The 15,118-nt window shown below is 39.4% G+C and overlaps 1 protein-coding gene and 1 long non-coding RNA gene across 2 annotated transcripts in view; both read left to right on the plus strand.

Moving 5' to 3' along the window:
* The first annotated feature begins 506 nt into the window (after positions 1–506).
* Positions 507–15,118, plus strand: part of LOC109488032 (dynamin-1-like protein) — a 27,092-nt gene continuing 12,480 nt past the window's right edge. The window contains 12 exon segments of the mRNA XM_019792175.1: positions 507–673; positions 5,863–5,920; positions 6,344–6,430; positions 7,559–7,608; positions 7,865–7,936; positions 8,332–8,418; positions 8,966–9,128; positions 9,483–9,736; positions 10,621–10,734; positions 11,151–11,242; positions 11,704–11,824; positions 12,315–12,461. Coding sequence (XP_019647734.1) covers positions 572–673; positions 5,863–5,920; positions 6,344–6,430; positions 7,559–7,608; positions 7,865–7,936; positions 8,332–8,418; positions 8,966–9,128; positions 9,483–9,736; positions 10,621–10,734; positions 11,151–11,242; positions 11,704–11,824; positions 12,315–12,461 — 1,347 coding nt within the window. The 5' untranslated portion in view covers positions 507–571.
* On the plus strand, positions 12,754–14,604 carry LOC109488113. Its single transcript, XR_002141311.1, has 2 exons — positions 12,754–12,960; positions 13,502–14,604. It is a non-coding gene; the product is annotated as an uncharacterized LOC109488113 (long non-coding RNA).

Below are 15,118 nucleotides of genomic sequence, written 5' to 3' on the forward strand. Positions count from 1 at the left end.
TAAGAATCAACAAAGCAAAGTCTATTCAAGACCTAATCAAATGCGCATCACAGGGTCGTTCACTTTGTGACTCACTACGTTCAATGGCTCAATTGAGTTAGTAGACCAAGTGTGAAGAAGCCACCGTACATTTTATGGTCTTTTATACCTTTGAAAGGTGTTCTTACCTGGTTATCATTTAGATGCATTGGGCATTGCCATAAAGCTGCATAGTCAGCATATATCTATATACAGTATTTATCACTGCATCTCGAACTGTGAGACTACATTGTTAACACTGAAATCAACGCCTATCCCTACAATTATCCAGAAATACGCTCAAATCTATTTTTTTAGCCCAACATTTTAAAGCTCTCCCGCCATGAAACACCTGGCTGCTGACCCGGAAGTAAAGTTGGCAAATTACCGGAAGTGCTCGTTCAGCTCAAGGTCACGGCGCCTGCGTAGTTCGTTCCGTCAGAATTTCGCCATTTTCCGAAGAGCAACCAAACGGGGAGTGAGGAACTGCCTTCCTGTGTGTAGAAGAGGTTTAGCGGTTCTGTCAGCCGATTTGCCGGCCTTAAGCGAGGCGATGGAGGCTCTGATTCCCGTGATAAACAAGCTGCAGGATGTGTTCAACACCGTCGGCACGGATTCCATCCAGCTGCCGCAGATTGTGGTGATCGGAACGCAGGTAAAAACCGTTGAGTTGACCTGCCCGGGACGAACCGACCGGTGAAAGCTAGCTGAAGTCCCCTCCCTCTTTTCGATTCCCTTCTGTCGTTCAAAACTATATAAGTATGTGGTGTGACCTTCGTAAAAATGCATAATAAAATGTCCACGTAAGACAAGAAACAGAACATCATATAACATTTGACGTCTCTTATTTTTTCGCAAGGAAAGGGAAAGTATGATATGCCGAAAGTCAAATTATTTTGGGTCGTTAAATTTTAGAATAACAGATTATTTTTGCGTCCTTAATTATTCAGATTTTAACGCACTGGTCATTAAAGTTGGGCTTTCATGTACTTTACCAACGAAAAAATGGACACAAAAATTTGTTTAGGCACAACGGTAAAGATCTCTATAAATATGCAAATTTGATATTATTAGCACCTACTCGTAAATTAACGTTACGCATTTTTATACCAATACAGTAATATTGCCATTGAGGATGAGCTGGCTTCAAATCACTTGCTTTGAACCTTTTGTGGTACTGCCATATAAGTTTTCATTCAAGTAGTCTTGTTAGACCACATGTAAAAGTGTGGTTGCATCAGTGTTTTTGTGATGTAGACACTATAAATAGGTGATTATCAGGTAGTCAACAAGGTGAGTAAAAAAAACAAACAAAATGACGTCTCCAAGATCTTGAGTTGATAAATCTTTTTTGCATTTTGCATCTCATTTTCTGCAACTTGATGGTTTGTTGGCATGTCAGTAAAGCTCGTGTGTGTCTTGGTAGACCTAACCGCAAATGGTGGTTATCCTGGCTATACAGATACAGTGAGAAATCTATCCCAACATCTGCTTGGAGATAAGGATCTAGTCTGATCTTTGACTTTCATCATTTTTATTTTACGGTAGTTCATATGAACGTAGGGTAGACATTAGAACACATATAGTGTAAAAGTAGTAGCGTGAGTAATGAGAATGTCATGTAAGGTCAGACAATATCTGCTATCCAAAAACTGGGGAAAGGTCAAAGATAATGAGTTATGACGTAGCAAGGAAAGTTTAATAGTAAAGGGCTCAGGTTTTTGAATGTTACTTGCATAGAAGTACACAGTTGACATGTTACACTTGGAGTTAAAGATGCCCTTTTTGTGACATTCTTTCAGTTGTAATTCAATGACACTGTACAATACGTGACCTTTGGCAGACTAGTGTGTTTGGCTTCTGTACTTGTAAAACCTGTATCAGATAATCTGTCTCTTCCACTGTACTTAATAAGGTACTTCTACCACACAGCTGTTCCTGTGACAATGTCTCTTACTAGTTACCTCCATGAAATGTGTCATGGAGGTTATATTTACCTCCATGAAATGTGTCATGGAGGTTATATTTTCAGTTGCGTTTATCTGTCCGTCCGTCCGTCCGTCCGTCCTTCCGTCTGTCTGTTGGTCAACAAGATAACTCAAGAACGCCTGGATGGATTGGTTTCATACTTGGTGTGTTGGTAGGGTGTGACAAAAACTGGAAATGATGAGATTTTGGTCCCCCTAGTGGCTTCCCTTGGTACTGCAGCGCAACTTCCAGTTTTGATATCTCGCGATCTGGACATGCTAGGGTCATGAAATTTTGATGGAAGGTAGCTCTCGTGCTTGGAAAGAAGTCATATGAGTTTGGGCCCCCTAGCGGCTTGTTCTGGATCTGCAGGGCACTTTCTGGCGAAATGTTTAAAAGCCAATAAGTCCAGACAGGAACAACATATTTTCATTATTTTTGGTGTGTAGGTAGCTGAGAGAGAGATGTACATAATTAAATGTAAATTATGCAAATGAGGACTTTATTTGCATAATTAATGAGGAAATTCTATAATTACAGTGTTTTACATTATACTATGTAGCCTATGGCAGGCGGAACTTCAACAGATACTAATTATGCAAATGATGACCTAATTTGCATAATTAATGTGAAAATTCTATGATTTCGTAATGGTGAATGATGAGAATGCCATACTTGGGACATCTGTAAGTTAATCAAAAGTTAACATACATCACGATGCATATATCATGTTAATGCAGAGGTCATTTGAACAATTAAAGAAGAAATTTACATTTACATATCAAGATCATATTTCATGGAGGTATGAGGTCTCGGAATTCTAGTTTCAGTTGCGTTTATCTGTCCGTCCGTCCGTCTGTCTGTTGGTCAACAAGATAACTCAAGAACGCCTGGATGGATTGGTTTCATACTTGGTGTGTTGGTAGGGTGTGACGAAAACTGGAAATGATGAGATTTTTGTCCCCCTAGTGGCTTCCCTTGGTACTGCAGCGCAACTTCCGGTTTTGATATCTCGCGATCTGGACATGCTAGGGTCATGAAATTTTGATGGAAGGTAGCTCTCGTGCTTGGGAAGAAGTCATATGAGTTTGGGCCCCCTAGCGGCTTGTTCTGGAACTGCAGGGCACTTTCTGGCGAAATGTTTAAAAGCCAACCAGACAGGAGACAACATTATTTTCTATTATTTTTGGTGTGTAGGTAGCTAGAGAGAGAGATGTACATAATTAAATGCAAATTTATGCAAATGAGGACTTTATTTGCATAATTAATTAGGAAATTCTATAATTACAGTGTTTTACATTATCTCGCGATCTGGACATAGCTAGGGTCATGAAATTTTGATGGAAAGTAGCTCTCGTGCTTGGAAAGAAGTCATATGAGTTTGGGCCCCCTAGCGGCTTGTTCTGGAGCTGCAGGGCACGTTCTGGCGAAATGTTTAAAAGCCAATAAGTCCAGACAGGAACAACATATTTTCATTATTTTTGGTGTGTAGGTAGCTGAGAGAGAGATGTACATAATTAAATGCAAATTATGCAAATGAGGACTTTATTTGCATAATTAATTAGGAAATTCTATAATTACAGTGTTTTACATTATCTCGCGATCTGGACATGCTAGGGTCATGAAATTTTGATGGAAAGTAGCTCTCGTGCTTGGAAAGAAGTCATATAAGTTTGGGCCCCCTAGCGGCTTGTTCTGGAACTGCAGGGCACTTTCTGGACGAAATGTTTAAAAGCCAATAAGTCCAGACAGGAACAACATATTTTCATTATTTTTGGTGTGTAGGTAGCTGAGAGAGAGATGTACATAATTAAATGTAAATTATGCAAATGTGGACTTTATTTGCATAATTAATGAGGAAATTCTACAATTACAGTGTTTTACATTATACTATGTAACCTATGGCAGGCGGAACTTCAACAGATACTAATTATGCAAATGATGACCTAATTTGCATAATTAATGTGAAAATTCTATGATTTCGTAATGGTGAATGATGAGAATGTCATACTTGGGACATCTGTAAGTTAATCAAAAGTTAACATACATCACGATGCATATATCATGTTAATGCAGGTCATTTGAACAATTAAAGAAGAAATTTACATTTACATATCAAGATCATATTTCATGGAGGTATGAGGTCTCGGAATTCTAGTTAGACTGTAATTCTGTTGAAGTGTTTGACCTAAGTCATCTGACCTATGTACTGATGACCCTTTGATTTGAATGGTAATATTGCATGCTTCATGATCCCCTACTAGTATTTGTTTCTGGTAGTGGTACATTGTAGTTTCTTTGTCAGTTAAATTATCATGGTGCAAGTTTCTATTTCTATGTAATACTGGTCAAAACCCCTCAATGGGGCATCACGACCAGGGTGCTGGGTGCACGGCTAAGTGCGGCCGGTGGGGTGATGGTGCTGAAAAGAACATCATGAAAACAACAAAGTGCAAAAAAGTACAAAAAAAGAAAAAAAAGAACGAAATGTTCTTGATGTTATTTTCCAAAATGCAGGAATTGAACATCAATGAAAAAAGTGCTAGTGATGACCTTCTAGTTAAATGTACATTCTGAGATTTTTTGCAATGTCAGCAATGAATGGTATAAAAACAAACTGTCTAAATGTACTGTTGTAGATTTCTAATATTGTATTCTACCTTCACTAAATGGGGCAATGTGTTATTTTATCATCTTACCCTTGTTTTATTTACCTTTAGTACTACATAAATACATGGCATTAGTTGTAGAACATCATTTATTTAGGCCAGTAATCCAGGAATCTAATGGCTCTGACCCTGATATTGATTTTTCAACATGCCTCAGCATGGTATACCAGGTCACATTGCTATCACATTGTAGTATATGTACAATATCTGTAATCATAGGAATCCTAGTGTACATTTTTGTATGTATGGGAGTATGTAAGTTTGCCAACAGAAAATCGCCAGTCTTGCTTTCTTCTGTATCCTCCCACAAAATAGATTCTTCTATCACTCTTGTACTAGTATTTGATTCAGTACACAGCAGATATTGGGTGGGTGTGTCTTGACCCAGATTCATACAAAGCTGTAGGTTTCCCTTGCAGTTGGGCCTCTTTACCTCTCCATGTCATCCATGAAAAACAGCATTACTCTAGTCTTGCCTGTGAGTGTGATATAGATTTATGGATGCATGTGATATCCAAAAAAGTGTATGTACATTTGTAGCCAGTCAGCTTTTAAGATGTATGAGGTTTTGAAATGTGCCCAATCCCAGCACACATTCACTGACTGTTCAGGTAATTGCTTGTAAAATCAGGGGCGTGAAAGTCATGCTTTCCAGACAGTAACAGACATAACATGTTAATGTATATTTTCAGACAACAATATTTGTATAATTTAAAAAAAATTATGTATATCATTTTATTATGCAATGATTGAGAAAAGAATGTAGAGCACTCGACAAAATTTACCTGAATTTACCAAAAGAAACAATTCCAGTACTAGTAATGTAGTGCCTTGAAAATAGTACATCTCTTATACCTTATGTCTTCAGTTACATTTTGTACTTGTGCGTTTTCATATCTAAATGTTAAGACATTTATCTAGTATCATTTTACAAGAATTATATCCATACCATACATAATTTTCTTGCTCAAAGAATATACAGTACCTATGAATAGAGTTGCTACCTATATACTAGTGATAATCACATTGTACATCCACAAGGTAAAGATTCCCCCCACTAACAAGCATTGATCTGTGGTAATCAGATTTGGGACACACTTGGAAAGGCTAATGGCAGTGGAGAATTGTGTGTTTGTACAATAGTCTTGACTTGAACTTACACATTGTACATGTACATAACGTGTTGTTTTGCTGTTGTGTTATACAGAGTAGTGGGAAGAGTTCAGTGTTGGAAAGCCTGGTGGGGAGAGACTTCCTACCCAGAGGTTAGTAACTCAAATGTGACATACTGTCTTTTGTGAGGTATATTATTAGTAGCATAGTGATGAACGTTGGTATGTTTGTTGTTACTAGTTACTGTTATGTAGCAGTAAATACCATATGTTGTATTTCATACAGATGTTGTGCAGTTAAGTTTAGATTTGACCTGGAGTACAAATGTATTTACGTTAATAATCCTTTGTAATAATATTATGGGAGAGGGGAAAATACAATGTATTTTGTTGAATAAAACTGTGGGTTCAAATACTATTAAATATTGTGAAATTGCTTTTTTTACGCATGCATATTTATCCCCTCCTTAATTACAAACTTCACATGCAAAATGTTGGAATGATGTATGTGAAGATTGCAATCAAATGAAGAATAAGAAATGACAGAAAACATGATGCTGTTATCACTGACTCCAGGTACTGGGATAGTGACCAGACGTCCCCTCGTGCTACAGCTGGTTCACGTCAACTCTGAGGAAAAGAAGAGACCTTCAGAAGATGAAGGTAAGAAGGAAGACGTAGTCAATGTAGAATTCTTAAAAAAACATCTCTATACTGTTACTGGCCACAGCTTTCTCTGTTCAACTTAACCAGTAGTTCTTGAATAGCTAAAATACTGTTTAACTTAAAGACAGTGTTCATCGCTCTTATTTTACAGTTTTAGATAGCTTCCTACTGTGCACTTCTTTATAATTGACATATTTACGGGTTACATTTAAACGTGTTCTGTACCTATCTTTCTGTACAGGATTGGATGAATATCAAATGTATGTTTTTGATGGCTTCTTCCTCTTCCTTCTAAGTTCTAGTAACCTTTCCCTTGTTTGCAATGAAATGTGTCTGGGATTTGGTCCTTACATTTACAATGTAGCAACACCTGAAACGATAACAAGATTGAACAATACAGTGATTGAAGTAAGGTATAGATAAAGCTAGGTATATGTAGGGAGAGGCAAATTTGCATGAAAACTGCAATCTTTGTACTTCTTAGACTTTGAAACGATTTTTAAAAAACTCAGAATCCGTAAATTTGATTGAACAGTTGTACTGTAAAATTGAGGACCAAGTTCCATGCACATATGATATGACAGAACCAGCCAGTGTTACCCCCCGTAACCATTAATGTTTCCCTCTCTTACATTGCACCTATCCAGATGGAGGGCATAAACAGGAAATAAAAGGTGTTTCTTTGTAGTTCACTTCTCTCTGTGTACTGTACTTGTCTCTCCATCCAATGTCTGCATCCCTACCCATTTCTTTCTTTCTACTGCTTATTGTGTGTGAAGATATGAAAAATGGATTGAAGCTGTTGAAAAAAAACTACCCCGTAATCAGTTTACTACCATATTGTAGAATTTGGTTTGCCAATCAGAATGAAGATGTGGTGTGTGCTCAACTGTTTCAACTTTTTTTAACCAGTTCTTTCATATGTACTAAAACTAAGTTTGATTTTTATTTTCACACTGCTGTTGTGAGATTTCCTGAGTGGATTTGTTCTGTGATAATTGATAAATGATAATTGAGAAAATGGTGCTGACAAAAATGATGAAGAAAATGATGACAATGATAAAGATATTTGATTGACTGGTTCATAATACAGACATGTATTCTCCTTTGTGCTGTATGATATAGAACATGCAGATGTGGAGGAATGGGGGAAGTTTCTACATACAAAAAATAAGGTGAGCAATCACACATAAACAAAATCTGGTTTAACGTCAAAATACAGTTTTAAACTCCCAAGTAAATATGCCAATTTTAAACTGTCATATTGTCATTATAGGTATAGTGCATATGTATTGTTCCTTCATAGACAGAATTTTTACAGTATGGAAAAATAAAACAATGTTTAAACCCTTACATGTACCTATGCAGTATGCTATGGTCATATTTAAATGTGTATGAACTTAATAAATGACACAACTTCTCTTGTTTCAGATCTACACAGACTTTGATGAGATTAGACAGGAGATTGAGAATGAGACTGACAGAATCACTGGAACTAACAAGGTAGGAAATATTCCCTGTCTAGTACTGGTTACAACATCAACCTTATACTAGTTATACAATAGCTAGTCTTGAGTAAAGAGACTCTTTTTACACAACCAAGTCTTTTCAAAGTTTATTCAGTTGACATTTCAGTGACCGTCTGTCACCTTCCTCAGGGCAATTCTGACTGGTTCACATTGTACTGCAGCACAGGTGTCGCTGCTGTAGATGCATTCCCAAATGTACAACATTTACATATCTACACACATGCGTGGCCACAGGGAACTGTATCTACAATCTACAAATATTACTCAGTGTCTTACCAACCTGATGAAACAATGTGTACGGAATAGGCTTGTTTCTTTTCTATATTCTAAGCTATACATGATTGACACATTGTTTTCTCTTTTCCCCAGGGTATCACTGATGATGCCATCCACCTGAAGATCTACTCACCCAAAGTTCTCAACCTCACCTTAGTTGACCTGCCTGGTATCACAAAGGTAAGGCAAAAAAACATTATCCTGATGTATAATCTGTATCTGTATAGCCGGTATAACCGCCCTTCGGCGTAACACACCAGCTTCTGTATCTGTATAGCCGGTATAACCGCCCTTCGGCGTAACACACCAGCTTCTGTATCTGTGTAGCCGGTATAACTGCCTTTGGGCGTAACACACCAGCTTCTGTATCTGTATAGCCAGTATAACCGCCTTTCGGCATAACACACCAGCTTCGCAGGCACGCGGCACAGCGGCAGCTGGCTACATCACACCGAATGACCTGTTACACCAGTCCTAACCCTTGAAGATCTAACTCTAAACATTGTTTAAAGCTATCTAATGCTCAGGGAATGTTGGAGACTTCCCCTTTATAAAATGCAGTAGATCACTCCTAATTCTTCTAAGCAAGAGTCATGATCATGCTTCAGATATACATATACCAAAATTTCAATCCATTTGACAGTTGTTACCAGATGACTTTTAACTCTGGTAGTATTCAAACTTTGCCTCATAGGTAGTAGTTCAAGTCAACTGTTATATTTCCCAGGTGCCAGTGGGAGACCAGCCCCCTGACATAGAGGTCCAGATCCGTGAGATGTGTCTGCGTTACATCGCCAACCCCAACTCCATCATCCTGGCTGTCACCTCCGCTAACACAGACATGGCCACGTCTGAGGCACTCAAGTTCGCAAAGGAGGTCGATCCAGATGGTCAGTCAGGGTTATTATTTTATCTTCTTTTCTCAGGAAACATACAGTTTTTGCTCAGTTTCTTCTTCTTCTCCAAAGGAGTAAAGTCAGTGACCTGGACCAGACGTCTGTCGCCATAGTAACTGGTACTGTAGCAGACATCCTGTGGTGTTAGATTACAATTATGTAGCAAGTAGTAGGACAAAGTTAGAGGGTCTGGTTACCATATGTATAATGTATGGTATACATGTTTTTTTTTAATGTTCAAGAAAGAGAAACCACCCATTAGTAAATGGAACATTACACTGATACAGGCAGGTGTACAAAATTGCTTCTTAAAACTTACAAACATTTTATCCCCTTTTTTTCCCCCAGGCCGTCGCACGTTAGCGGTCATCACCAAGCTAGACCTGATGGACGCGGGCACGGACGCCCACGACGTGCTGATGGGTCGGGTCATCCCGGTCAAGCTGGGCATCATCGGGGTGGTCAACCGCAGCCAGATGGACATCAACAAGAGAAAACCCATCGAGGAGGCCATCAAGGACGAGGCGGCCTTCCTACAGAGGAAGTACCCATCGCTAGCCAGCAGGAACGGGACATCACACCTCGCCAGGACGCTTAACAGAGTAAGTCTGTTTGAAACGTACCCTGGTTATTGAGGGAATTCGGAAATAATATTTCAGTCTTCAACTGTCGTTGGTTGAATATCCATCGCTAGCCAGCAGGAAAGGCACCTCACATCTGGCCAGGACGCTCAACAGAGTAAGTCTGTTTGTTTGTTGGTTGGTTGGTTGGTTAAATACCCATCACTAGCCAGCAGGAACGGGACATCACATCTCGCCAGGACCCTCAACAGAGTAAGTCTGTTTATTTGTTTGTTTGTTTGTTTGTTCGTTGGTTAAATATCCATCACTAGCCAGCAGGAATGGCACCTCACATCTCGCCAGGACGCTTAACAGAGTAAGTTACCATTAGTGAGGGAAAAATACCTTAATACAAATAACTTATCTTTAGTCTTCAACTGTCGTTGGTTAAATATCCGTCGCTAGCCAGCAGGAACGGAACATCACATCTCGCCAGGACGCTTAACAGAGTAAGTCTGTAACAGTCAGGTTTGAAACGTACCCAGGCTAGTGAGGGACTTAGCAAATAATACCTCAACACATGCACAAGTACAAATAACACTTTCCTTTGCTCTCCAGTGTTGTTGGTTAAATGGCCAGCCTACTGTCAAGTTCAATGAAGTATCAGAATAAATTTAGATCCCCAGAAGTCATCTTGTGGTAGGAGGGAAAGCTATTATAATAGCAGTTGCCCTATCTTACAATGGCCTAGAAATTCTGACTTGTTACAAAATCTAGGACTGAGATCTCTCCAAAAACTTTTTTAAATTTCTTTTTTAGGATAGGCCAACAGACCCAAAATCCTGGAAATCCATTCATACATGTAAGTTGTTCATTCATCCTATTAATTGTATTTTAACAAAGTTGTTGTTTTCCTGTTGCCATAGTTACTGATGCACCACATCCGAGACTGTCTGCCGGACCTGAAGACCAGGATCAACGTCATGGCCTCACAGTTCCAGCAGCTTCTTAACTCATTCGGGGAACCTGTGGACGACAAGGTCAGCGGCAACTCTCTTACACCTACATTTTTATGGCTTCACCACACCACATGGTGAAACATATTGTTTTCCCTCATGTTTCTTCTCTTCACGTTTTGGACGGGTGATTTAGGAACAATCCATTTGTGCAGGAGGAGGATAGGTCCAATTTTGGTACAGGGGATTTGGTGAAGCCATTTGCTGCATTTTGCTCCCAAACAAATGTCGGCCTTTCTAGTGTAACATGTCTTCTCTAGAAGTTGTTGGATTTTTGCCAACTTCACGAAAGTCCAATAGTTCCAGAAAGTTGAAGTCTCTCCCTTATTAAAGTAAAATTTTGCCCTTTGTGGAAAAACACTTTGTGGCTCACTTAGTTGGGAATCTCTGTTTTGTTCTTCAGCCAGTAAAAATGTTAACTTTGTGTTTTGTGTCTACAGGGAACAACACTGCTACAGATCATCACCAAGTTTGCTGCCCAATATTGTAACACCATCGAGGGAACAGCCAGAAACATAGAGACAACAGAACTGTAAGTTATACACATAAAAACATACAGATTTCTCTTTGGTCTGTCTTATAAGTGAGTTAAGATCCTGTCTTGTAGATGAAAAGTTGTCATACTCTCGTTGTCTCCAATACAGGATATGATTTACTCTTCCCATTGAAAATTTTGTTGATGAATGTCATGATAGTATATGAGAAGCTCTACCCTTTTTTTAGTTTTCTTGACTCATTTGTGGGTACTACACCTGTACAGGTACTTTTACGTTTGGGAATGCATCTATAGCAGCGACACCTGTGCTGCAGTGCAATGTGAACCAGTCAGAATTGCCCTGAGGAAGGTGACAGACGGTCACCGAAACGTCGGCTGTGAATAAAACACTTGGTTGTGTAAAAAGAGTCTCTTTACTTAGGTCTCTGTGCTGTTGATGTGTGTTTCTGTGCGAATAGAAAGCCTGACACCCACGTGTCTCTTGACCCTCTCTCTAGCTGTGGTGGTGCCAGAATATGTTACATCTTCCACGAGACCTTCGGCCGTACGCTGGACTCCATCGAACCCCTGGGAGGGCTGTCACAACTGGACATCCTCACAGCCATTAGGAACGCAACGGTAAGTGGAAGTGATCTCCATAGCTCAAATGAGCACAATGAACAGATGAGCTACTCTTCCACCTGTTATGACCGAGAAGACAGATGCTATACAGGTTCATTGCACCAGGGAAAGTTCTGTAACTCTTTTCAACTAGTACAATGTACAGTGGACCATGGTTTAATGTCCCTTTGCAGTAGCGTTCAATTTTCAATGTTATTACCTGCACTAGTGCAGGTATGTAGGAAAAAGTATTCGAGCCCTGAGCTTGTTTTTTCCAATCTGTTCTTGAATTCTCCAGAAAATGCTGGCATCTGCCTTTTACCCCTTAAAAATGAACTTTTATTCAGCTTTCATTGACACCAATGAAAGTTCTAAACAGGACTATGTGGCTCTAGTTGTCTTTCTGAGGGATGTTGGTGGTGTGATAGATGTTGGTTAGGTTGAGGAATGAATCCACTCTACTTTATAGTCCTAACTGCTGTTCTTATACCTTCCCGCCCTGTTGTAGGGCCCCCGTCCGGCGCTGTTCGTACCTGAAGTGTCGTTTGAGCTGCTGGTGAAGAAACAGATCCGTCGTCTGGAGGAGCCGAGTCTGAGATGTGTGGAGCTGGTGCACGAGGAGATGCAGAGAATCATCAACCATTGTGGCACACAGGTCTGGCACAAACGCATCTTCTTTTTATAAGCTTGTAGAGCAATAGATGGATGCCACCATAGTCCCTGACCCTCAGACATGAGGATGGGAATAGGTAAAGAGCTATAGCCAGTGCAATGGCCAAGCGGGTAGGGTGTTTGACTTGTATTTGGTATGTGGTGGTGAGTTATATACTGCTTTCTCTGTTCAACACTGAGCAATTGGGAAAGAGTATGGGAGTTAAAGTTAAACACACACCAGTACCAGTACTGGACTACATGTAGCTCCCAATAAGCCTATTCGCCATTACTAGTGCGCCTGCGCGGAGTTTACTTAGCGACGAAGAATTGGAGATAAACAAACCCGCGGCCTCCATCGTCCCCAGCGCCAGCGTATGTCTCGATTTCCAGCTTACACACGGCGTTACCGGTGGTGGCCCGCCTTGGGCTGAGTTCCAACGATGTTCTGGACCTATCTTGCCTAAAATATCGCGATATCTTTATCTTCAAGTGGATTTACGGTACGTTTTTTGACGGTATCCAAGCTAGCGCTAGCGCCTAATTAGTTATGCATGCCCCCCTCCCCCATCCTGCACGCCTTCCGTCTTCACGTTTTCCGCTCAATTTTCCGGTCCAATCTCGATAAAACGAGTTTTGGAATACCTTTTTTCGTGTAAGAGTGGTTATTTGTGTAAGGTAATGGTGGAATTTTTCAGTTTTAGTCGGTAAAAATTGTAAATAAACTGCATGAGCTTTGTCTTCAGAAGACCGATACACTACGTGTTCTTGTGTCACCCCAAGCACATAGAGCTTTCTAACCACAATCCTCACCGTCTCACCACGACATTATTACCGATTAAAAATAATGATTTAGGAATAGTACAAGCAGTGATGACATCTATATGTTTATAAATATTTAGTGTGGTTTTCGTAGCGGGATACATAGGGACATGGGGGTTTTGTGCATGCAAATGCCATTGCATTAGTGCATTCAAGACTTGATGTTTTGAACGTAAATCCATCAACTTTTGGTTCAATTTTTTTCTCTTTTTCTTTTTACAGTGTTACTTTCCCGACCTCAACATGAAGCTGTGTGCAGTAGTGAATTGCAGCAATTCAACTTACCATCTAGAAAAATGGAAGAGACATGCCAAATACATGGTACAAAAAATGGACCATTTTCCTATGAGAAGAAAAAAACCTCATGCTAGGAGAAGAGGGAATAAACTTATGAACAAGCTTGAAGCCAAACCCAGATGGAATATACTAAAAATACAAGTACACTTAGGTTCTGAAATGGTTTCATGAAAGTATATTGTAACCCGCACATAAACAGTGCTGCAAATTGTAATCATGACAGATATTTTATGTACTGAATTTTGATAGTTCTGTGCAGTAATACTGCTAAACTGGTACAGACTTTTAGTCTAACAAGGGTCTGCTGTAAATAGATTCAATATGATTATCTTTTCACTTATTAACTTGAATTAGTGGAAAATAATATATTTGAACATGATGTCAAGTCATTAACACTATATTTACCACTTAAGATACCTTTTTCCGCATGCAGTTGAGAAAGCTGTGGTGAACTGGTGTAGTTGACTCCTTCGTGCCTGCACCACAGGTGCTCCCAGTGATGGTCTAAGTACTAGTACTTAAGTTTAGATCTTTTCCACTGACTGTTGACCATAAGATCAGGTGTATGTAGAGAACTCCAGTCATTTACACTACTTACACCAAACACCTGACCCCTGCGTTTGGATCTTGAAAGTGGAATATTTAATTTGTAACTACTCTCTTGTTGTTTTTCTGACCAAACGGCAAGAAAAACAAGTCAGTTAACTGCATCGACAGTACTACATACTCACTCACATTCACTATCCGGTTTATTGTCTAAATACTAAATAATATTTGCAAGACAGCATAGGTTGTACGATGGCGATTACTAGATTACTGTAAACATTCACACTGTGATAGAAAACATACAAGCACCGTTAAACATAAACTTACTGTGTTAACACACAAACAGCTCTGCAATCAAAGTGATGTAGAAAATATAATGCCACAGCACTTGGCTCAGATAGTTGATGAAGACAGATATAGTTGAAAACTCAAATTTCTTGAGTTGGAGAACAGTTTTTTTTTAAATAAAATATGTAACTTACCAACTCAGATAACCTTTCAATTACTATTTCCCTGGACACTGATTGTACTGTTACATGTATACAAGTCTATAAAGAAAACAAAACAAGCACCATTTTGATATTTTTCTTATTCCCATATCTCTCTATATGTGGACAGCACTTAATGAATGGTGCATAGGAAATATGATATTAAATATACAATGCCATATATGTTGAGAAAGACCTGTACACTAACACAAGTATTACTGGCAACATGCAACAATCCTTTACTAAACACAAGGTTCTTCAAAGAAAATTAATGCCATGGTTGCTTGAATACTACTGTTATGTCTTGGGTTCTGTATCCTGGGTCTGTGGACAAGTTCGTCTCCGCGGCCAAGACAGTGTGGACTAAGGAGGTAAGATGTGCCTAGTCGTTTGAGGAAGCAATTTCTGTCTGCAGTTGGGGTAATATGGTGGTAAGGGACTTCGCTTACCCATTCAAAGTCGAAGTAGGAGTATGTTTTCTCCTCATCATAGTCGCCCGACAGCCGTT

This window comes from Branchiostoma belcheri, unplaced genomic scaffold (genome assembly GCF_001625305.1).
Source record: "Branchiostoma belcheri isolate BF01 breed outbred unplaced genomic scaffold, Haploidv18h27 scaffold111, whole genome shotgun sequence".
NCBI lineage: Eukaryota > Metazoa > Chordata > Leptocardii > Amphioxiformes > Branchiostomatidae > Branchiostoma > Branchiostoma belcheri.